Source organism: Tiliqua scincoides, chromosome 2, assembly GCF_035046505.1.
Source record: "Tiliqua scincoides isolate rTilSci1 chromosome 2, rTilSci1.hap2, whole genome shotgun sequence".
NCBI lineage: Eukaryota > Metazoa > Chordata > Lepidosauria > Squamata > Scincidae > Tiliqua > Tiliqua scincoides.
In genome coordinates this window covers 271,073,190-271,098,046 of record NC_089822.1, presented here as the reverse complement: position 1 = coordinate 271,098,046, position 24,857 = coordinate 271,073,190, and the positions used below count along the sequence as shown (strand labels likewise).

General features: G+C 52.3%; 1 protein-coding gene across 1 annotated transcript; it reads left to right on the top strand.

The window, feature by feature from the left end:
- Window positions 1-11,626: 11,626 nt before the first annotated feature.
- On the top strand, window positions 11,627-24,353 carry LOC136639209 (vomeronasal type-2 receptor 26-like; the record flags this gene model as incomplete). Its single annotated transcript, XM_066613211.1, has 7 exons — window positions 11,627-11,847; window positions 13,442-13,733; window positions 13,990-14,325; window positions 14,485-14,796; window positions 16,930-17,160; window positions 22,879-23,005; window positions 23,476-24,353. Coding segments are annotated over exons 1-7 (2,397 nt in total), but the record flags the coding sequence as incomplete, so codon positions are not given.
- Window positions 24,354-24,857: the final 504 nt, after the last annotated feature.

Here is a 24,857-nt window from a genome sequence, read left to right as displayed (position 1 = left end):
TCTCTTGCAGTTGTCTAAGGGAGAATACCATATCAGTGGTGGACCTGTTGGCTCGGAATCCGCACTGCGATTCTGGATAAAAAAACTATAGTGTGTTAAAATCAATGGGATTTCATTTGACTCCAAAGTGGAGTCAGGGGAGGGGAAAAAAAACCAACAGATGCTGCTTTGCGCTGAATCGAAGCAATGGGAAGACTTATGCAGGCTTACTCAGAAGTAAGCGCCTCTCTGATTTCCATGGGGCTTCCATCTTAGTCAGTGTGTGTAGTATTAGGATCGCATCCTCAACCCTCAGACTTCTTTTGGGAAGTCTGCCCTGTCGGTTTCAGAGGGACTGACTTCCATGCTCTGGCGCACTGACCAGGAGAGAAATCGCACAAAGGCCAGAGGGGCTGATTCCGGAGTCAGCTCCCAATCCTAAGCATGCCTACTCAGAAGTAAGTCCCATTCAGTTCAATGGGGTTTACTCCCAGGAATGTGTGCAGTCCCTGCAGGCGCACTCCAGGGAGCTCCAGGGTCGGTTACCCCATCTCTTCTGCAGTGGGGGGGGGGGGGCAACATTAAGGCAAAGGGCGTAATGAAGCCTGCCAGACCCAGAGGGATGGAGCCGAAGGATCCCCCTGCCTGCTCTGTGCCGGAAGGGGGGCAACGGCGCCAGGGTGAGAAGAGCCCAGCCTGGGCGCAGGGGACGTGCACGCGCACTTCAGGCTGAGCACTCCAAGTTGCCAGCTCTCCCTGCCCGGACACAGGGGTCCCTGCAAAGCGCCCCCCCGTGCCTGCCACCAGCAGCCCTGTCCCGCGGTTCAGCCCCCTGCCGCTGCAGGAAGAAGGAAGGGTACAGGGAAGAGGTGCCCCGATGCCCTTCCCTGCTGAGCCCATTCGCGGCTGTGCCAGTGCTGCCAGCTCTCCCTGCCCGGCCACAGGGGTCCCTGCAAAGTGCCCCCACACCTGCTACCAGCGGCCCTGTCCCACAGCGCCTGCTCGCAGTGGGGGATGGAGAGCAGGTGCGGGAGAGCGCTGCTGCCCCTGCCTGCCTCGCGCCTCCCTATCCTCCCACTTGGGAGCCGCAGCAGACCGCTGAAAGAGCCGCATGCGGCTCTAAAAACACAGGTTGCAGACCCCGAAAGGACTAGGGTAAAGTGGTGCGATTGATACCAAACCTTTGGTGATGAACGTCCTGTGTGCAAACACCCTGTCAATACACATTGTGCTGTGCTTCCTACAGAACATTCCAGACAGAGAAGGATGCTGATTTTGCTCTCTGCCTGACTACTCAGTAATTTTCCAGGGACGTTCACCCCTCTTTCTTTGTGCCCTTGTGTGCCCCTCCTCTATTCAGAAGGCTCTATAAAAACCGTTTCATTGTAACCCATTCTTTGTCCATCACTCCCTTTGTGGTGGCCCCGTTTGCAAACGTGTGTGTTGGCAACCTTCAGTCTCGAAAGACTCTGGTATCGCGCTCTGAATGGTGGTTCTGGAACAGCATCTAGTGTGGCTGAAAAGGCCGATTCAGGAGTGACAATCCCTTCCACACCGGGAGCAAGTGCAGTCTGTCCCTGGTCTGTCTCCCTGGCTATGGGCCTTCCTTCTTTGCCTCTTTGCCTCAGACTCCTGGCAAAGTGTCTCTTCAAACTGGGAAAGGCCATGCTACACAGCCTGCCTCCAAGCGGGCCGCTCAGAGGCCAGGGTTTCCCACCTGTTGAGGTCCATCCCTAAGCCTTCAGATCCCTCTTGCAGATGTCCTTGTATCGCAGCTGTGGTCTACCTGTAGGGCGCTTTCCTTGCACGAGTTCTCCATAGAGGAGATCCTTTGGGATCCGGCCATCATCCATTCTCACGACATGACCGAGCCAACGCAGGCGTCTCTGTTTCAGCAGTGAATACACGCTAGGGATTCCAGCACGTTCCAGGACTGTGTTGTTTGGAACTTTGTCCTGCCAGGTGATGCCGAGGATGCGTCAGAGGCAGCGCATGTGGAAAGTGTTCAGTTTCCTCTCCTGTTGTGAGCGAAGAGTCCATGACTCGCTGCAGTACAGAAGTGTACTCAGGATGCAAGTTCCGTTTGCAAACGTAGTAAAAGCTTTTTCGAAGCCCTTTGAATTATCCTGTTCTGTTTGTTTGCCTCTCCGCTATCCAACGTATACTGCGCCTGTTCGAGAACAGTGGAGATGGAAAGGTGCAAAAGCGAGCGACTAGATGATTACTGGGCTGGTGCACCTTCCTTATGAGGAAAGGCTACAGCATTTGGACCTCTTCAGCCTAGAAAAGAGGCGCCTGAGGGGGGACATGATTGAGAAATACAAAACCATGCAGGGGATGGACAGAGTGGATAGAGAGACGCTCTTTTCCCTCTCACATAACACCAGAACCAGGGGACATCTGTTCCTGAATGAACACACACCCGGTTCTTTGGATTTTTGGAGAGGCAAACAAACAGGCGACAGGAGAATTCAAAGGACTTCTAACGTTTTACTCGTTTGCAAACGGGGCCTTCCACAAACATACACACATGGAGAGACCGTGAACAATTACAATGATGCTGGTTTTATAGGATGGTCTAGGTAGGGGAGGGGGTACAAAAGAGCACACAAAGAGAGCAAAACACATCCATGGCAAGCATGGGAAAAATAACAGACAAACAGTCCCACAAACATTTGGCTTGGTTATCAGATCAACATCTTGATCCTCAGGATGTTCAGGAGGGCAATTTGATACGAATCGGCAATTTGTTTACAGAGATATCCATTACAAAGGATCTGGTCCTCTATGCACCCCTTTTATTTGTTTATGGCTCTTATTTATGACTTTCTGTTTACCCTTGTGAACGTACCACAGTTAGCCTGTTCTCTAAGAGGGATTTTAGATGCTGGCTTTTGGTCAGAGAAGAGCCTTATGGGTGAACTGGGCATCTTGGGATATTTCCATATTGTGAGCTGGGAATATTGGTATCACATCCACTAAAGTTTCACAAAAGCTGAGTGTTGGGAGGGTTAGGACAGAGAGAAGAAAATATTTCTTTACCCAGCGTGTAATTAGTTTGTGGAACTCTTTGCCACAAGAAATAGTGATGGCATCTTGTCTGGATGCCTTTAAGAGGGGATTGGACAAATTTCTGGAAAGAATTCCTTTACAGATTAGAAGTCATATTAGATATGTGCAAGCTCTTGGTTTTAGAGGCAGGTTGCCTCTGATTGCCAGATGCAGAGAAGGGCACCGGGACGCAGGTTGTGTCTGTTGTCCCATGTGCTCCCTGGAGCATTTGGTGGATCACTGTGAGATACAGGAAGCTGGAATAGATGGGCCTATGGCCTGATCCAGCAGGGCTCTTCTGATGTTCTTATAAAGAGCATGGCTGGGGGGTGGGGGGTGGGATTGGAACACTAAAAGGAAGAAACAGACCACCCAGAAGCAGAACTGCCTGCGGCTCTCCAGATCCACCTTTCAAGACAGTCATTTTCAACCTTTTTCATCTCACGGCACACTGACAAGGCACTAAAATGGTCAAGGCCACCACCAGGTTTTTGACAATTGACAAGCCACACCGTGCTGCCAGTGGGTGCTCACATCTCCCATTGGCCCTATTAATAAATGACCTTCCCCCAAATTCGTGTGGCACACCTGTGGACCACTCGCAGCACACCAGTGTGCCACGGCACAGTGGTTGAAAATGACTGTGATAAGACAGGGAGCAACTCCAGGCCACCCAGCCACATAAGGGGTAAGAGGAGGATTGGGAAGGGCTGCTGGGTGAGGGGTCCAGAGCCAATGGGAGCTGTCTTTTGAAAGATACCAGGCTGAATACAGGAGAAGAGGAGGAGGCCCGGAAAGGGTCCCTTGGTCTGTACATGCGCGCGCTCTCTCTCTCCCTTCTACAATGTGGGGATAATAATTCCCCATCCTTAGAGGGTGGAATTGCTGCATATAAAGTGTGTTGTTGTTGAGTTATAGGGTTGTCCTCTCCTGTGAGGTTCATCTGCTGGAATCAGGGACTTTTCTGTGGTGGTGCCAACCTTGGGGGATGCCTTCCCCCCTCCCCGTGAAGGCTGTAGTCTGGCCAAGGCCAAGGTCCTTGTATGGCCTGGTCATGGTCTGGTCCTGCAAAGAGGGTTTTACGAACTATCTGATTTAGTCATGATTGGCCGCTGGGGAGTGGGGGGAGGGCAGTGAGGATGGGTGGGAAGAGAGAGTTTTGCCTGCTCTGGGTTTCCCTGCACTGCTCTTGATTGAGCTGCTGCTGTTTTCCACCTATTTGCTCCCTGGAAGCCACTTCAAGCTTCTCAAGAGAGAGGCAGAATGCATGTCTTTGAGATAAATCAATAAGCACCAGAAGCTAAAGATCATTAGAGCCAGCTTGGTGAGGCTGCTCTGAACTTCTCTCCGTTTTATCAAGGATTTCCTGGAAAGGCAGGAGGACAAAGAGAAACACAAAACATGAGGGGGAAGAAAGGTGACATGGAGAGCGCTTACTTGCAGGTGGTGGGATGGGAGTCACTGAAAGGGTTAGATTGAGAAAGAATATTAAACCCCTTTGAGGGGGGTCTTCAGAGGGTCAGACATACCGCCTGCTCCCCACATCCTGAACTGCCCCTCCAAGCACAAACTCTTCCAACCACAGCCTTGTATTGTGGGAAGTTGCAAACTGTCAAATCAGCGGACTTCAGAACCTCCCCTCAGCCCCATAAAATTTACTGACTGGATGCCTGATGGTGCACCAACTGCCCCTTCAAAGCGTGCTGTGGCCCCTCTTGGACAGAGACAGTCTGGCCACATTCATTATTTGTGTATTTAAGACATTTATGCTGCGTCTCCAAAAGTTCACTTATCAAAAGTAAGTGGATCACTTCTTTCCCAGATGACTGCAGCTCATTATACATGGGGCAGCCCTTGAAGGCTTCTCCACATTCCTACTGGTTCCAGGAACTCTGCTGGGTCAGTGACAGGAACCAGTTGTAAGGTTCTGCTCCTCACTGCTTTCAGGAACCATTCACAGTGATGGTCCCTGCCTAGGAAGCCCCTACCGGCCCAGGGCACCTGAAGGACTCTTTCCCCTCCCAGCATCTGCAGGAACCAGGCTGGGATCTGCCATTTCCAGGGATGCTGGATTTTGTCACCTGGGAGCGCCTGCTACTTCTGCGGTTTTCTGATGAGCTTCAAGGCTTACGGATTGTGGGTTGTCATCACATTATTTCCATACTTCACTGTGCCCTGAAATGTTTGTGCTGATGGGAAGCTCCAGATATAGGAATATTCTCCTCCTAGACGGGGGCTTCACTGACTTGTGACCCTCGTCCTCTGGACAACCACTCCCCCCTCCCCCCAGAACAATCCCATGCCTTTACAACAGCTGCCCCAGACCAAAGGACTGAGTCTCTTGAATTTCACAGGGAGTTAGAAAGAAGCTGTCAGTGTTGGGTTTGGCTTATATAATTATTATCTGTTGTTGCCTTGATTGAGGTGTGAGCCGTTTTATCCATTACTACATGATTACTACATGATGTCTTATACAATGACCTATTATTGCTTTAATCAACTGCTGTGTTGCCTATTATCATTTCAATTGACAATGGACAATTTGTATTGGCAACCTTCAGTCTTGAAAGACTCTGGTATCGCGCTCTGAAAGGTGGTTCTGGCACAGCGTCTAGTGTGGCTGAAAAGGCCAATCCGGGAGTGACAATTCCTTCCACACCGGGAGCAAGTGCAGTCTGTCCCTGGTCTGTCTCCCTGGCTATGGGCCTTCCTTCTTTGCCTCTTAGCCTCAGACTGTTGGCAAAGTGTCTCTTCGAACTGGGAGAGGCCATGCTGTACAGCCTGCCTCCAAGCGGGCCGCTCAGAGGCCAGGGTTTCCGACTTGTTGAGGTCCATCCCTAAGGCCTTCAGATCCCTCTTGCAGATGTCCTTATATCGCAGCTGTGGTCTACCTGTAGGGCGCTTTCCTTGCACGAGTTCTCCATAGAGGAGATCCTTTGGGATCCGGCCATCATCCATTCTCACGACATGACCAAGCCAACGCAGGCATCTCTGTTTCAGCAGTGAATACATGCTAGGGAATCCAGCACGTTCCAGGACTGTGTTGTTTGGAACTTTGTCCTGCCAGGTGATGCCGAGGATGCGTCAGAGGCAGCGCATGTGGAAAGCGCTCAGTTTCCTCTCCTGTTGTGAGCGAAGAGTCCATGACTCGCTGCAGTACAGAAGTGTACTCAGGACGCAAGCTCTGTAGACCTGGATCTTGGTTTGTTCCGTCAGCTTCTTGTTGGACCAGACTCTCTTTGTGAGTCTGGAAAACGTGGTAGCTGCTTTACCGATGCGCTTGTTTAGCTCGGTATCGAGAGAATGAGTGTCGGAGATCGTTGAGCCAAGGTACACAAAGTCATGGACAACCTCCAGTTCATGCTCAGAGATTGTAATGCAGGGAGGTGAGTCCACATCCTGAACCATGACCTGTGTTTTCTTCAGGCTGATTGTCAGTCCAAAATCTTGGCAGGCCTTGCTAAAACGATCCATGAGCTGCTGGAGATCTTTGGCAGAGTGGGTAGTGACAGCTGCATCGTCGGCAAAGAGGAAGTCACGCAGACATTTCAGCTGGACTTTGGATTTTGCTCTCAGTCTGGAGAGGTTGAAGAGCTTTCCGTCTGATCTGGTCCGGAGATAGATGCCTTCTGTTGCAGTTCCAAAGGCCTGCTTCAGCAGGACAGCAAAGAAAATCCCAAACAAGGTTGGTGCGAGAACACAGCCCTGCTTCACTCCGCTTCGGATGTCAAAAGGGTCTGATGTGGAGCCATCGAAGACAACAGTGCCCTTCATGTCCTTGTGGAAAGACCTGATGATGCTGAGGAGCCTGGGTGGACATCCAATCTTGGGGAGAATCTTGAAGAGACCGTCTCTGCTGACCAGGTCGAAAGCCTTTGTGAGATCTATGAAGGCTATAAAGAGTGGCTGTCATTGTTCCCTGCATTTCTCCTGTAGTTGTCTAAGGGAGAATACCATATCAGTGGTGGACCTGTTGGCTCGGAATCCACACTGCGATTCTGGATAGACGCTCTCTGCAATACTGTCGCTTTAATTAGCAATACTTTGGGTGCAGGTACGAATGTGCAGAACGAGTGAGAGCTGCTGATGCTGGACTTGCTTCCAGAAGGCTGAACCAGGGACGGGCACAGGGAGCTGCATGTCCTTGGAGGGATGGGGCAGGATGACCTCAGAGATCTTGGCTGGAGAGAAGAACTTCCTTGGATTGATGAGGAACAGTTGGGACTGATGTTGGGACTTTTCACGTTGAGGTGTTGACACTAAGAAACCTCCCTACATGCAAGTCTCTGGCAGAGGAAGCACAGATGGAGCTGGGAGAGGGGACAACCCAAGGTCAGGCAGTGCTGTCACCGCCCAGTGCTAGGCAAAATCCCTATTCCTAAAATGGGGCCACAAAGGAGGATGAAAACAGCCAGTGGGGTCCGGGCCTGAGAGATAAGCCAACCAGCCACCACAGGGAGGATGGTCACAACACACCCCCAGCCGTCCCTTGCATCTGCTCTCAACTCGAGCTGGACACAAACAGCCCAGTTCAGTCACCATGTCATCTGCAAACCAACATGGAGGAGGCAATTTTAACCTTTAGAACAGCAGAGAGAGGTTGAAAGAGCAGAGCAGGCACTGACTGAATGACTTCTGGGTAGAATTGAAAGGAGCGGAAAGAGCGAATCCTCAAAAAACAAGCCGTCAGAAAGCAGGGAATGCTTGTATTAAAAAAGGTTGCATATAAAAGTCTGGCATTTAGACAGGAATACAGAACACAACAGACTAAAAACAATAAAAGCAGCTTCCTCAAACTTACCAAATAGCAGCACTCACCCAGGTAAGCATCTGCTTCGCCAAACTCCTGTTCTGAGTTTTGCCTAAAGAACTTCTGCCTGCTTTGAACTAGTTAGTTCCCCCAGCTTAGCCACAGCTAGATCTAGCGGCCTGCAAAAACTACCCCTGTACCCCAGCACCAAGCCAGAAGGAGACTAGGAGGTGGCTGGCTTGCCTGTGAGTCTGCAGGGTCCCTCCTTCAAGCAGCAGCCCTTTCGGGTACAGCAGCACCGCCTCAGCTCTCCACCACTCAGCAGTCTCTGTTGGATTAGTCCCTTAGTCAGGATACCAGTTCGTGGCCCATCCTCCAGTCCATCAGTCAGGGTGCCAGTTCAGTGTTTGTCCGCCAGTCCGTGAGGTGTTCCAGGAAGTTGTTTGTTTGCCAGTCCGTGAGTTGGTGTGTCGGAAAGTCAGTTAGCCAGAGAGTCCGTCTGATAAGTAGAGCCGTAAGTCAGTCTGTGAGTCAACAGGTCAGTTTAGCCACAAAGCCAGTCCATTCAGCCAGCAAGTCTCCTCTCCTCCTCCACTCTGTCTCCAACTACAACCCACAAACTCTTCCTGCATCAGGTGCTGCTTATATCCCTGAAGACCTCATTGCCTCTAGTGGCTGCAGCTGTGCAGCACACCCTCTGCTGAAAGCCCAGACCTTAACCCCGTATTCTCCAGATTCACCACAGCAGAGGGCCGCTGCAGACACCACATCCTATCTCCTCACCAGATCTTCTGTGATTCCAGTACAGCATCTCTTACAGAATCTGGACAAGTCTTCCTTCTGTCTGGCTCAATTGGCATCCATGATGGGAACGATGAGGCAGTCACCCCCCTCCCACTTGGAGTACTGTTTTATACCTTTCTCCCAGCTAGCAAATAGGAGCTGCAATCCAGCTGAAGCTTGGAGAAGGTTGTGCAACTAGCTGGCAACTCACTCCTCCTCCCATATAGAAAGCACAGGAAGAGTCCATCAGCAATCAAGGTGTCCCTGAGGGAATTTAAACTGTGCAGAGCTAGGGCCCCATCCTCCAGTACAGTTACAATGCATCCCTAGGGTAAGGGAACACATGTCTTTTCTCAGCACGCTAATGAGCTGCTTTCCCACAGCATAGAAAACGGACACTGCCGGGCCCCAGAGGCATCGGGCAGAGGCCTACTTTCCACCCTTCCACCAGATTGACACTTTTCTGTGTCACACAAATTTTCTAAGGTACGGACTGCAGGGATGGGAAAACCCAGTGCGGCTTGACTAAAGTCAAGTCAATGAGTCACCGCCCCGCCCCTGCGAAAAAGTCTCATAAAGAGGCATGTTCCAAGCATGTGAGTCACCCTTTAGTGACTCTAATGGACGAGTCGAGTTGCCCCCTTTAAAAAGCCCGCTGTGGAAAAAATGGAGCTGCGGCTGAGTGGCGTGTGTGTTTGTCGGAGTTGTCTTTACTCGCTCCCCTGCTGCCCTCGTCCATCTGTAACAGGGCGGGAGGGGGTAGGAGGGACTGAGTGAGAGCCGGGACAGAGGTGCTGAAAAGGAGGAGGGTCACAAGCAGTAGCTGCAAGGCTTACCAGATGATCCGATCCTTGGCAGCCCTACTCAGAATTAGTCCCACTGTAGCCAGACATTCAATGAGGGTTGCCCCTCCCCTCTTGTCCTCCTGCCCTCCCTCAGCCAATGGAAATATGAGAATGCCCACCCTTTGTCCAATGATAATCGGTTCCTTCCTTCCTTCCTTCCTATCAGAGAAGGGAAAAGAGAGCTCAGGCATGGGATGAGTGCCAAGTCACGGGGGCACTTTCAGCGTCTTCCACAAGTGCAACTCACGAGTTGCAGAGCCACCCGAAATCACACATTTTCACAACTCACGTCTAAGGCACTGACTCAAGTTCCCAACCCTGAGGGAATCCACAGGGAAAAGGGCTGACCGCAGGGGACTGCCGCTGCAAAGGGGTGTCAAAGTGGATTGCGTGTGAGAACAACTAGGGGCTGTGACCAGGGCCGGCTTTAAACCAGTTGGACCAATCTTTTCGTTGTCATTCCCTTTTCCCTCTCACATAACACCAGAACCAGGGGACATCCATGAGTGTTGGGAGAGGTAGGACAGACAGAAGAAAATATTTCTTTACCCAGCGTGTAATTAGTCTGTGGAACTCCTTGCCACAGGAAGTAGTGATGGCATCTTGCCTGGATGCCTTTAAGAGGGGATTGGACAAATTTCTGGTGGAAAAGTTCATTACGGGTTACAAGTCATAGTCGATATGTGCAAGCTCTTGGTTTTGGAGGCAGGCTGCCTCTGTTTGCCAGATGCAGGGGAGGGCACCAAGATGCAGGTTGTGCCTGTTGTCTTGTGTACTCCCTGGGCATTTGAAGGGCCACTGTGAGATGCAGGAATCAGGACTAGATGGGCCTTTGGCCTGATCCAGCAGGGCTGTTCTTATGAGTTTTTTAAAATAAATCCATATGTTTATACTGTTTATATCTGGAATTTTTGTTTACTGTACTTGGCTGTGAACCTGGGAAACAAAAGGCGACAGAGAGAGGGGGGGATGGCAGCAGGGAGGGGAATGGTCTCAGCTGGAGGTTCTGGGGAGTCCCCATCAGTAAGGGGAGAGTTGGACAGTCCCAGTTGCAAGCTGGGGAGAGTCATAGGAGTCACAGGACCTGGGTGGCACTCCATGCCATGGGGGTGGCAATGCAATCCTGTTGCAGCCACCATGGTCCCGCCCCCGTCGCTTGCAACTGCTCCCCCTCCAAATTGGACCAGAGCTATTCTCCGATCACGTATGGAGGGGTTCTGAGGGCTGAGGAGGCTGCACACCTCTGGCCTCTGGAAGGCTGACATCACTTGCAGTTTTTGGGAGGAAACTGGAAGGAACCATTTTCCATCTCCTGGAGGCATTCTGTGAGCCTCCCTGGCCCTCACGCAGCCTCCCCGGCCCTTAAAACCCCTCCAGTTGTGCCTGGAGTGCAGCTCTGGTCCCGTTTGGAGGGACAGCCCTGTAAGGTGTCCCCTGGGGTGGCACATCTTCCAGCTACACTGCTGGACAGTCCAGGTCTGGATGGGTCCCAGGTCTGGTTACGTGAGTGTCCATCATCATTCCTTCTGGCGGGAGGTGTGGTTGACCAGAAGGACAGAAGATCGGGCTGCCCCACACAAGGCCAGGATTTTTCCACTCTGGGGAACTCTCCAGGCACGAATAAGAACGTAAGAACAGCCCCACTGGATCAGGCCCTAGGCCCACCTAGTCCAGCTTCCTGTACCTCACAGCGGCCCACCAAATGCCCCAGAAGATGCCCCTTCCAATGGCACAACAATACGCTGAACAGATCCAGTGCCTCTTCAGGCAGCTTTGCTAAGCTCAAGTGATCCCACTGCTGACCCATGGCAGAGTCTGGAACTGCATTCTCGCAAACATGTTTTCTTCAGCTCACACCTGCACATGGAGACGCACAGGGAGTCCAGGTGTTGCACTGACAACAGCCCTCACTGTTATTACCCAAATCACAGTGTTCTATTCTCCAAAGTCTAAGGAATTCTTTTTTCTGAAAGATCACCTTTAAATTCAATAACAGAGACTGTGTCTGAAGAAACAGCTGCAGAAATAGCTTCTGGTCCATGGAGAGCTCGGAATGGGAATTCAGCCAGGCAGGGCCTCTGCTGTGAAGCTTCATATCACCCCCTTCAGATGCAGCCACTGAAAGGACTTGCAGCCTCTGCCTGGACTGCAACCTCTGCCTGGCAAGACGGTCTTGACTTCCAGTCTGCGGCTGGTGTTGGAGAGCAGATGCTGGGAGATGACTGCAGCAGGGGTGCCCAGACTGCTGCTGCTGCTCCTGGTCCCTGTGGCCTGGGGGGGCCTAAAGGCAAAATGCCCCCAGTCTGTGATCAGGGAGCAGAAGGAGCTGCTCAATTATTACAGGCCAGGAGACTACCTCCTCGGTGGGGCCGTTTCCACAACCAATGTCATATTTCAGCCACGGCCCTTGACTGAGCCTCCTTCAACCAGCATTTCCATGTAAGTCAAGAAGGGCTGGTGATGAGGGCTTGGTGGCTGCTACAGCCCCTTCTGATGTCATGGCTTCCAGCCACCCCGAATTGCGGGGGTGGGGGGGTGGGGTCTTTTCCTATTGTGTCCTTGTCTCGGCTAAATCAGCAATCCTTCTGCATATGGGGGAAAATCTGGGAATGCATCCACACACTAAGGCACCATTTGGAGTGCCACTTAACAGCTGTAGTCAGTTGCAGCCCCCACACTTGGGGAGAGTGCCCCCCCCGGCTCACTGGTGGTGATTTGAACCTGTGTGGATCCCAGCTCCTCTTAGCAGGTCCACATCCCCACCACCCACACCCTGCAGCCCTGGGCAGTGGGTCAGGCAGTTGCAGTTCTCTGCAGTCCTCAACCCCCCTCTGCCCTCCCCTCAGAGGCTGCTTAGGGAAACCACATCACCAACTGACTCCCAGTTTCCTTACACTTGTATGTCCTTCTCCCCCCTTCTCCCAACCTCACAAGTCATATGGGGGAAAATCTGGGAATGCATCCATACACTAAGGCACCATTTGGACTGCAGTCTGCCACTCCACATCTGTAGCCCCACACTTGGGGGGAGTCATCCCCCCCACTCACTGGTAGTGGTTTGAAACTGCCTAGATCTGGGCTCCTTGTAGCAGGTCGACATCCCCACCACCTGCAGCCTGAGCAGTGAGTCAGGCAGTCGCAGTTCTCTGCAGTCCTGAACCCTCCTCTGTCCTCCCCTAAGAGGCTGCTTAGGGAAACCACATCACCAACTGACTCCCAATTTCTCCCCCTTCCCCCAACCTCACAAGCCATGAGCCTGGCCAGGCAGAATGATCAATGATGACTTGATTAATTCCCCCTCCCTTGCAAAAGAGGCAAGCCCCCTGCAGTCCTCAAGGTGCCAATTCAGCCCCTGAGCAATCAGCCAGCCCTGCAGGGCTTCTAGGGTGGGTGCAAATCCTCTGGCCATTGCTGCTGGGAGGGAGAAGTGCTGGGCTCTGAGAAGCACCTGCATCTCCAGGCAATGTGTCCTTTGCACACAAGGCCACTGTGATTCCTGAGCTGGGCTCCCCTGACCACCATCCCAACCAATGAAATCTTCCCCCCACCCAGCCCCTAACAGAGAGAGCACCTGCTTTGCATGCCAGGTTCAATCCCTGGCAGTCCAGCCTTTGAAAGATCCCCACCTGACACCCTGAGGAGCTGCTGCCAGTCAGCGGGCAATGCTGAGTTCAGGGGCCAAGGGACTGACTCAGTCCAGGCAGCCTTAGATGCTCACCTGTGCAGAGGATGGGGCTGGGGAAGGGCCCTGCCCTGGCTTCCTTTTAGAGTGAAAAGCGCTGGTCACCTCACAGCATGGATGTCCAGCCTGGACTGACTGGTTGGCAACCTTCAGTCTCAAAAGACTATGGTATAAGCCTACAGCACCCGGTATTCCCAAGCGGTCTCCCATCCAAGAACTAACCAGGCTTGACCCTGCTTAGCTTCTAAGATCAGACAAGTTCGGGCATGTGCAGGGTAACAGTTGCTGTCAGCCTGACACGCCTAAACCCAGCCTATGCATCAACAACCTGGCACAGTCCTTTTGTTTCAGGAAAGCAGGCACACGGTACTGGCTCATCCTGTCCTTCCTGTTTGCCACTGAGAAGATCAACCGGGACCCCAGGCTCTTGCCCAATGTCACTCTGGGCTACAACATCTACAACACCTATTATGATGCCCGAGTGACTTTTGATGCCCTTGTAGACCTGCTCTCCACTGGAGAGACACGTGTCCCAAACTACAGCTGTGGAAGGCAGAGACGGCTGCTGGCAGTTCTTGAAGGGGCTGAAGCTGACCTCTCCAGCCATATTTCAGCCATGTTGACTGCCTACAAAATTCCCCAGGTGAGAGTGGGTGGAGGGCACAGGCTGCGTCTCGTCCCACGTGGCTGCCTCCCATCCAAAAATGAGGTGGGGCATGCAGTGTGTGAGTGGGCTGAACAGAGAAGCACTGCCTAGTTCCGTGGGCGTGTCCTTGCAGTGGGTGGGGGCTTCCTTGCATCAAAATGAAAAAGGATTTTGCTCACTGTTAACAGCTCAGGCCACCAAATATGTGACCTGAAGATAAATCCAAACATCCATCTCTCCTTTCCCTTCCCAGGTCAGTTATGCTTTCACGGCTCGTGGTCTCAATGACAGAACTCGGTCCCCCTTTTTCTATCGGACGGTCCCCAAAGAGCCCCAGTACGTGGGGCTGGTCGGGCTGCTCCTGCACTTCCAGTGGTCCTGGGTCGCTCTGGTTGCTCCAGACACTGACAATGGAGAGCGGTTCATCAGGACCTTGACGCCCGAGTTAACTCAGAGCGGCATTTGTGTCTCTTACTCCGAGAGCATTTCGGGGATAACTACAAATAATGTGGTGATCCGTTATGAATCATTCCTCAAGGAGAGACAAGTCAATGTGTTCCTTTACTATGCAGAGACCGGTTCCTTCATAGTAGGAATAGGCATTATACAACAGGTAGTTGAAAACTTAATAAAACCCATAGTGGGGAAAATCTTTATCACAACAGCCTTTTGGGACATCAGCTTGGACCTGAGGTTCAGTCGTTTATCTTTCCAGCACATTCAGGGTCTTTTTTCCTTCTCCATCCAGTCAATAAAAAGGACAAATTACAATGATTTTGAAAACCTTTTCTTCACCTGGCAGCGGTTAGTGGAGGGGGGATTTCACTGTGCGTTTCCGAAGCCTGTTCTGTCCGTGAAAGGCTGGACGAGGTGCAGAGAAAGACCGCAGCCCCTGCCTTGGGACATGATGGAAAAAGCCCTGGCCCAGGACAGCTATGCCATCCACAGCGCTGTTCAGGCCATGGCGCAAGCCTTACATGCCGCGTCTTCGTCTCGACTCCGGCGGAGGGTGGTGGAGGCCGGAGGCAGCCTGGAGGTTCAGAGGGTGCAGGCGTGGCAGGTACTCCTCTCCCCACCCAGACAGTCAGGGCTACTGATGGGCCTTGGGACAAGTCAGAAGGAAGTGAAATGGCATGCATCTTTCAGGGAAATCCAGTAGTGATAAGAGGATAAGTAGTGATAAGAGGATCCACTTATCATGAAGGAGTGTAGAGGAGCTCAGGAAGGGGCCCAAAAGAATCTTTGTACCCCCTGAGAAGATTCCTCTCAGTGGCCCTGCCCCGAGATGCCACTATCACTTGGGGGACACTCAGCTAGCTCTGCCTGCCCCTTCCGGCTGCCCCCCCCCACCAGCCCGGACTGCCACACTGGCCACCATCAGCCCCACTGGCATCTCTCTCTCTCTCAGTCAAAGCCTGTGCCTGCATGGGAGTGTGTCTGTGGGGGAGGACTAGAGATCACACTTGCTCCAGGATGCCTTTGCAATGATAGCAACACAACCATTCCTTCCCTTCTTCTGGGCAGACTGTGCTGCAGATCTTCACGTCTAATCTTTGTACCCCCTGAGAAGATTCCTCTCAGTGGCCCTGCCCCCAGGTGCCACTTTCAATTGGGGGACACTTGGCTAGCTCTGCCTGCCCCTTCCTGCTGCCCCCCCCACCAGCCTGGACTGCCACACTGGCCACCATCAGCCCCACTGGCATCTCTCTCTCTCTCTCAGTCAAAGCCTGTGCCTGCATGGGAGTGTGTGTGTGGGGGAGGACTAGAGATCACACTTGCTCCAGGATGCCTTTGCAATGATAGCAACACAACCCTTCCTTCCCTTGTTCTGGGCAGACTGTGCTGCAGATCTACACATCTAGCTTAGCATAGCTCAAATTCAGCACAGGTTAGGATGGCTTCATTCAGATTTCACACCTGGAGCAAAACATTCACATGCCTCTGTGAAGGAAAAATGGGGGGGGCACTGGCCGGGGCACAGCTGTGCCTTGTGGAGAACTAATAGTTCACTGCCCCCTCTTTCCGCTACCCTCCTTTTACTAGGGAAACTGGTGGATGAGTCCACGCCACGATCAAAGCCAGACAGAAAGAGAAAACCTTGAAAAACTCCTCTTTATAAGAACATCAGAAGATCCCTTCTGGATCAGGCCAAAGGCCCACCTAGTCCAGCTTCCTGTATCTCACAGCAGCCCCCCAAATGCCCCAAGGAGCACACCAGATAACAAGAGACCTGCAAGGCTTCCTGGGAATTGTAGTTAAGAACATAAGAACAGCCCCACTGGATCAGGCCATCGGCCCATCTAGTCCAGCTTCCTGGATCTCACAGCGGCCCACCAAATGCCCCAGGGAGCACACCAGATAACAAGAGACCTCATCCTGGTGCCCTCCCCTGCATCTGGCAATCAGAGGCAGCTTTCCTCTAAAACCAAGAGCTTGCACAGACCTACTATGATTTGTAACCCGTAATGAGCTTCTCCTCCAGAAATTGGTCCAGTCCCCTCTTAAAGGCATCCAGACAAGATGCCATCACTACTTCTTATGGCAAAGAGTTCCACAAACTAATTACACGCTGGGTAAAGAAATATTTTCTTTGTCTGTCCTAACTCTCCCAACACTCAACCCTGGATGCCTGCTGGTGCAGGTAAGGCCACACAGGGGTTGGGAGGGAGGTGAGAAGAGGGTGGAACAAGTAGATGGCAGAACAGGGAGGTAATGGAGCAGGAAGGAGGGCGGATTCGGCCTGGGAAGGTTTGCTAGCAGCACCACTCAACCACTTTCTGGACCCAATTTCCCTTCACCTGTCAAGGCGGTCATGCACCAGTGATATTGCTGACACAGGTCCGAGTTCATCCATACATCCAAATGTTCCCTTCCGCCAAGGAGGCCTCAGCATGCCCAAACTCCCTCCCCTCACGGATTCAGCAAATGCCACGTTGGGGCTGCTCTGTTACCACATGGGGAGTTGTGGTGATCGAGTTGCCTGTGTCTCTCCTGGACTGATTAAAGGCAGAGGTGAACCTGGAGGGGGCAAGTGGGGTAGATCTGCCTCTGAGCAGCAGAATAGAAAACGGGGGTTAGAGAAACCAAGCAATCAGCCGATTTCATTGGCATCGTCCCTGACTCATAGGAGATTCAGTCTCTGTGAAATACCCAACACGGTTCCCTGACCTCTGATGTTTCTCTTTTGTGCCAGCACCATCCTTTCCTGAGAAACTTTGGGGTCTACAACACTTCCCTGGACGGCCTGTATCTGGATGGGGATGGGGATCTGGCAGCCGACTTTGACATTGTGAACTGGGTCATTTTTCCCAACAGGTCTGTTGTCAGAGTGGCATTTGGGAGCCTGGCAAGACGACACAGCCCACCAGGCCTCCACGTCTCCATAGACCAGGGTGCCATTGTGTGGCCTGGATGGTTCAACCAGGTGGGGAAATCCATGATTTCTAAAATCTAATAAAATATTAGATGCATCATCTCAAGATTCAAAAGCTGAGAGTCCTTTTCCTGCCCACATATTTTGAAAGTGCTGATCCCTGGAGAAGGGGAAAAATGCACCCCTTTAAAATCAGTTTAAAAAACTGAACGGTCCTTTAACAATAGCCTCCTTAATGAGAGAGACAGTTGGCTGACAATCCATCAATCCTTCTCTCTCCAGGCGACCCCTCCCTTCCCCCTGAGCACGTGAAAGAAAGGTGATCCCTTTGCATTGATGAAGGGAGGGGCTGAGTGTAAGCTCTCAGCTCTTTGTAAGCTCTTGGAGGAGGACTGATTGATGGATTGTCTTGTTAATGACTCTTATATCACAAAGGTCAGCAAGGCTATTTTTAAATCAAAGGAGCAAAGTAACTTTGTTTTTTAAATGGATTTGCTATAGTGTGTTTTTTGCCATCCAGTGAGTGCTTGGAACGGAACCCACACAAATAATTAGTCTCAACCTGTATTATGGTGGTAGCCTACCTCTTTTTCCAACCCCGCTACTGCCATGACTCTCTTCTCCTACATTTTTCTTCTTTTTGGGAGAGTGTCAGCCCAATCCTAACCTGCGCTGGAACAGGGAGGCTGACTGCCTTCACTGTACTTAGTGCAGATTAGGTCCAGCCTGAAAGTCACCTCGGAGTAAGGGGATATTTTTCCCCTTACCCCATGTCAAGCCCCAGCCACCCCTATGGGGCTACTTAGATCTACACCAGTTGTTCAGCTGGTGTGAATCCAAGCAGGAAGGAAGGAAGGAAGGAAGGAAGGAAAGTGAGACGAACTTGGTGGAAACAAGGAGGGTGAGCAACCAGGGGCGGAGACAAGTTGAGGTGCCGTATAGATGCAAGGTGTAGGGCACTCCCTGCCAGTTCACTGCCTTCTCCAACCTTGAAGCAATAATTTCATTTGGCCTCATAGGAAGGCCAACCCTGTTACTGCAATCCTATGTATAGGCATAGGGGGCTTCCCCTGGGGGCTGGGGCTAAGAATAGGCCCTCAGTTTTGCTGTACTTGTCGTAAGAGGCGACTAAACAGCCACCGGGTAGATGGGACTCGTCAGCCTAGGAAGGCAGCTCATCTAAGAGAAGGAAACTCTGACCTCAAACCTCCACTGCCTTGTGGCTACATCCAGTTGTGGAAAAGGCTTCAGGAGTCAACCTCGAGGCAAAATCAGGAGCCGGAGTCCCTTAGGCAGTTCATGGCTGAACACAGTCACGTTCTGGCAACTCCTGCGACACCGCTGGAACCAACCGTATTGGCTTCTGCCTTTCCATTGGACCATTCCAGCGACGTGGAGAAGGGGGATTTGCTGCATGGGTAACAGCCTATCCTCCATACCTTCTTTACCCAGGCTTCGCGCACTGGAGAGGACACTCCAACTTCGCAATACGGCGTCGGCACAACACGGGAAGCAGCAGTTTACCGGTTATAAGTCTTTGCTCGATTGGCGTAGAGCATGACGCCAGGGGCTGCTTCCGACGGTGGGAGAGATCATTGCATCTCATTGGGCAGCTACCGCCCGCCTTAAGCTGGGCAGTCCCCAGCCAGTAAGGTGTTGCCTCGCCACGGTCCGTTAACCTCATGGGGTGCGTGGGGTTTAGGGTGAAAACCGACAAGCGGATCGACAACTCTGCACCATGCAACAGAAAACAGAAAACTACTGCCCTAAAGCTGGGCACCTGGAACGTTAGGACAATGACACCTGGCTTCTCTGATGACCTGCAAGAAATAGACGACGCACGCAAAACAGCTGTCATCGACATGGAGCTGAGCAGACTGCAGATGGACATCGTCGCCCTTCAAGAGACGAGGCTGCCAGATTCCGGATCTGTCAAGGAGAGAAATTTCTCATTTTTCTGGCAGGGAAAACCACCAAACGAAACCAGGGAACATGGCGTTGGCTTTGCGGTCAGAAATACCCTGCTGAAATCCATCATCCCACCTACTGTGGGAAGTGAAAGAATTTTGTCCCTGCAGCTCCAGTCATCAGCAGGACCTATCACTCTCATCAGTGCTTATGCACCGACTCTGTCGTCTCCAGCAGAAGCCAAAGACAAATTCTATGATGACCTGGCCACCACTGTCAAGAAAATCCCTGTAAAAGAGCCATTGTTCATCCTCGGCGATTTCAATGCTAGAGTTGGTGCTGATAACAGTTCATGGCCCACTTGCTTAGGTCAGTTTGGCACTGGGAGGATGAACGAAAATGGCCAACGCCTGCTAGAGTTTTGCTGTCATCACGGTCTCTGTGTCAGCAACACGTTCTTCAACACAAAGCCCCAACATAGAGTCTCTTGGAGACATCCAAGATCAAAGCACTGGCACCAGCTCGACCTGATCCTCACCAGACGCTCCAGCCTTCCCAGCATCAAGATCACACGCAGTTATCATGGTGCTGCCTGCGACACTGACCACTCCCTGGTGTGCAGCAGAGTGAAACCGCAAACAAAGCGACTGTATCACACGAAAAAGGAAGGAAGACCTCGCATTGATACCAGCAAGACCCGGGATCAGAGAAAAGTGGAGGAATTTGCACAAGCGCTTGAGGAATCTCTTCCAGGCCCGGCCGACGCAAACGCATCCAACAGATGGGAACATTTCAAGAATACCGTTTACAACACCGCCTTGTCCATATTCGGCAAGAAGACCAACAAGGCGGCAGACTGGTTTGAAGCCCACTCTGAGGAGTTGACACCAGTCATTGAGGAAAAGAGGAGAGCTCAAGCAGCATACAAGGTCTGTCCCAGTGAGCGCAACCTGCAGGTCCTCCGAACTGCTCGCAGCAAAGTCCAACAGACTGCCAGGAGATGTGCTAACGACTACTGGCTCCAGCTCTGTTCCGAGATACAGATAGCAGCTGACACGGGCAACATCAAGGGGATGTATGATGGTATCAAGCAGGCCCTAGGTCCAACACAGAAGAAAATTGCCCCTCTGAAGTCTGCCACAGGCGAGGTCATCCAGGATCGGGCGCAGCAGATGGAACGCTGGGTGCAGCACTACTCTGAGCTATATTCCAGAGAAAATGTAGTCACCGAAGAAGCACTGAACAACATTGAGTGCCTGCCTGTGCTGGAAGAGCTTGACAGTGAACCAACCCTAGAAGAACTTCACGTGGCCCTGGACTCCCTTGCCTTTGGCAAGGCACCTGGAAAAGACAGCATCCCTGCTGAAGTCCTAAAATGCTGCAAAGAGATCATCGTCACTGAGCTGCATGAAATCCTCTGTCTCTGCTGGAGAGAAGGTGGAGTACCTCAAGACATGAGGGATGCAAACATCATCACGCTGTACAAGAACAAAGGTGACAGGGGTGACTGCAACAACTACCGCGGCATCTCTCTCCTTAGCGTTGTAGGAAAGCTGTTTGCCCGAGTTGTACTAAAGAGGCTCCAGGTACTTGCAGAGAGCGTCTATCCAGAATCGCAGTGTGGATTCCGAGCCAACAGGTCCACCACTGATATGGTATTCTCCCTTAGACAACTGCAGGAGAAATGCAGGGAACAACGACAGCCACTCTTTATAGCCTTCATAGATCTCACAAAGGCTTTCGACCTGGTCAGCAGAGACGGCCTCTTCAAGATTCTCCCCAAGATTGGATGTCCACCCAGGCTCCTCAGCATCATCAGATCTTTCCACAAGGACATGAAGGGCACTGTTGTCTTCGATGGCTCCACATCAGACCCTTTTGACATCCGAAGCGGAGTGAAGCAGGGCTGTGTTCTTGCACCAACCTTGTTTGGGATTTTCTTCGCTGTCCTGCTGAAGCAGGCCTTTGGAACTGCAACCGAAGGCATCTATCTCCGGACCAGATCAGACGGAAAGCTCTTCAACCTCTCCAGACTGAGAGCAAAATCCAAAGTCCAGCTGAAATGTCTGCGTGACTTCCTCTTTGCCGACGATGCAGCTGTCACTACCCACTCTGCCAAAGATCTCCAGCAGCTCATGGATCGTTTTAGCAAGGCCTGCCAAGATTTTGGACTGACAATCAGCCTGAAGAAAACACAGGTCATGGTTCAGGATGTGGACTCACCTCCCTGCATTACAATCTCTGAGCATGAACTGGAGGTTGTCCATGACTTTGTGTACCTTGGCTCAACGATCTCCGACACTCATTCTCTCGATGCCGAGCTAAACAGGCGCATCGGTAAAGCAGCTACCACGTTTTCCAGACTCACAAAGAGAGTCTGGTCCAACAAGAAGCTGACGGAACATACCAAGATCCAGGTCTACAGAGCTTGCGTCCTGAGTACACTTCTGTACTGCAGCGAGTCATGGACTCTTCGCCCACAACAGGAGAGGAAACTGAGCGCTTTCCACATGCGCTGCCTCCGACGCATCCTCGGCATCACCTGGCAGGACAAAGTTCCAAACAACACAGTCCTGGAACGTGCTGGAATCCCTAGCATGTATTCACTGCTGAAACAGAGACGCCTGCGTTGGCTTGGTCATGTCGTGAGAATGGATGATGGCCGGATCCCAAAGGATCTCCTCTATGGAGAACTCATGCAAGGAAAGCGCCCTACAGGTAGACCACAGCTGCGATACAAGGACATCTGCAAGAGGGATCTGAAGGCCTTAGGGATGGACCTCAACAAGTGGGAAACCCTGGCCTCTGAGCGGCCCGCTTGGAGGCAGGCTGTGCAGCATGGCCTTTCCCAGTTTGAAGAGACACTTTGCCAACAGTCTGAGGCTAAGAGGCAAAGAAGGAAGGCCCATAGCCAGGGAGACAGACCAGGGACAGACTGCACTTGCTCCCGGTGTGGAAGGGATTGTCACTCCCGGATTGGCCTTTTCAGCCACACTAGATGCTGTGCCAGAACCACCTTTCAGAGCGCGATACCATAGTCTTTCGAGACTGAAGGTTGCCAATACAAATTTTGAAAGACAAAACTCCTGACAGCAGGAATAGAGCAAAGGCGGGAGCAGTGTGTGATGGGCAGGCAACAAATGCAGGTTCTGGTGGCACCAAACAGGGCTAAACATGGCTGGGGCAGCCACACCTAAACCCCAATGCAAAACATGGAGGGGGGTCCTGAGGTTGCAGTCAGTGACTTAAACTGGCAGCTGGAGAAGCTGATCTGCAGCAAGTGGAAGAGCCTCCTCTGTTGACAGGGCAGAAGGTCTTTAACAAAGTCTTAGACCCATATCAGTCCTGTTGCAGTTTGGGTTGGTGAGTGGAAATGCCTGGGTGGCCTTGGAGGACAAACCACAGCAGAATCTGGGTGGGCAAGTGTGTTCTGCAGTGGAATTTGGCACCATCAGCTATGACGTTTTTCGGGACCACCTGGCCACTCTGGGGTTGGGGGCAGTGTGTGGTGCTGGTTCCAGACTTGCTGCAGAGTGGTCTGCATGTGGCAGCACTGGGGCTCTGTCCTTTGACCTCCTGAGTCCCACATGATCCTACCTTGTCAGGAGCCCATGCTGCCAAATGTCTTTGCGGAACTTCTGGGAGAGCCAGGCTTTAGAGCGCAGCATCACCATGAAGGCCAGGGAGGGGTCTTTTCCCAATTCTGCCCCCAAGCTCTGCCCTCAAGAACCGTCTTGGGGTGCCTGCTAACCTCAGACTTTAGGTCCTGTTGGGTCCCCCCAACTGTGTGACTCACTGCTACAGACAAACTGCTCCCCCACCACACAGATTTTCCTTGATGCGCCTTGTCTTCCTGTGTAGACCCTGCCTCAGTCGAGGTGCACCGCCAGCTGCCACCCGGGATACAGCAAGCTGATTCAGGAAGGAAGGCCGCTGTGCTGCTACGCGTGTGCTCGGTGCGCAGAAGGGACCGTCTCCTCCCAGGAAGGTGGGGGGCTCCAGAGCGATGGGCTGTTGGTGGGGAGTGGGGCAAAGGTTGACTCAGACCCATTCTGTGCAGGTGTCCAGACAGTCCTTAAGTCAGAGCCCTTCATGCTTTGTCTTCCTTTAACAGCCATCATTCATTTCACAAAATGGGTAGCGAGAAATTACTCTGGACAGTAAACTGTGTCCCTGTGGGAAGGCTGGAGCCTTCCTCTGTGTGTCTCTGACACCTGCTGGAGCAGGTCAGCCAGTGGGAGGGGGGAGCGGGGTAAGGGCAGGGAGGAAGGGGGCCGGAGGGGGGAGCGAAGTGAGGGCAGAGTTATCAGACCCCCCCCGCTCAAGCTAGATGCATTGTGGGTGTTTCTGGCATGGCTGTACCGGTGGGGGGGGGAGTGGATTGGGCTGACAGACTATTATGGGATGTAAGGCACATTAAATGATATTGGAGACACTGTTTGTTTTTCTTCATTTCAGATGCAGATCATTGCGACAAGTGTCCAGAAGACCAGCATCCAAACAAGGCCCAGACTCAGTGTGTCCCCAAAGTCATAACTTTCCTGTCCTACGAAGACTATCTGGGGGCCCTTCTGGCGTCTTTCGCCCTGCTCTTCTCTCTAACCACGGGTTTAGTGTTAGGAGCCTTCATCAAGCACCGTGAGACTCCAGTAGTCAAGGCCAACAACCAGGACCTCTCCTACGTCCTCCTCGCCTCCCTCCTGCTCTCCTTTCTGTCCTCCTTTCTGTTCATCGGCCGGCCAAGGAGGGTGACCTGCCTCCTCCGCCAAACGGCCTTCAGCATCATCTTCTCCCTGGCCCTCTCCTCTGTCTTGGCCAAAACCGTCACCGTGGTGGTGGCCTTCATGGCCACCAAACCAGGAAGCAGGATGCGGAGGTGGCTGGGGAAGGGCTTGGCCAACGCCATCGTCCTCTCGTGCTCCACTGTCCAGCTCGGCCTCTGCACCGCCTGGCTGGGATTCTCTCCACCCTTCCCAGACTCCGACAGGCACTCCCAGCCCGGCCAAATCGTCCTGCAGTGCAACGCGGGGTCCGTCACCCTGTTCTACGGCGCTTTGGGCTACCTGGGTTTCCTGGCCGTCGTCTGCTTCACAGGGGCCTTCCTGGCCAGGCGGCTGCCTGGGGCCTTCAACGAGGCCAAGCTGCTCACCTTCAGCATGCTGGTCTTCTGCAGCGTCTGGGTGGCCTTTGTGCCCGCCTACCTGAGCACGAAGGGGAAGCACACAGTGGCCGTGCAGGTCTTCTCCATCCTGGCCTCCAGCGCCGGGCTGCTGGGCTGCCTCTTTTTCCCCAAATGCTACATTATTTTTCTGAGGCCAGATCTGAATAGAAAGGAACAGCTAATGATGAAAAGGAAAGATAGTGTCTGACTCACTGTTGGGCCAACCGCCAGGCCAGGCAGAGGGAGGGGGCCGTGTGTGTTGAGCTGGACTCTGTGTTTTACATGGACCAGAGTTAAATTCAACATGATCGGTTTGCAGGTTGGGGATACACCTTGACCCACAGCTTCTCTTGGAGGTCCAGGTGGCCTCATGGCGGCCTCAGGTAGCCTCAGTTTAGCTCACCTGTTAGCTTCAGCCTTTCGTGGAGATTTCTGAGCTAACCACAAATAATCTGCCAAAGAAAGAGTTTTATTTGGTTTTGATTATTTAAGGGGGAGGTGGATGGGTAATAACTGTGGCTCCATCTGCTGACACTATACTACCTGTATCAGCTACCTACTACGCTTTTAAAGTGATTATAAGTTACAGTTTGGAATAAAAACAGGTAACTGCTTTCTGCACTTCTGCCTTTGTAAAACACCAAAATCTGTGAAAACATACAAGCCTTTTTACCCACCT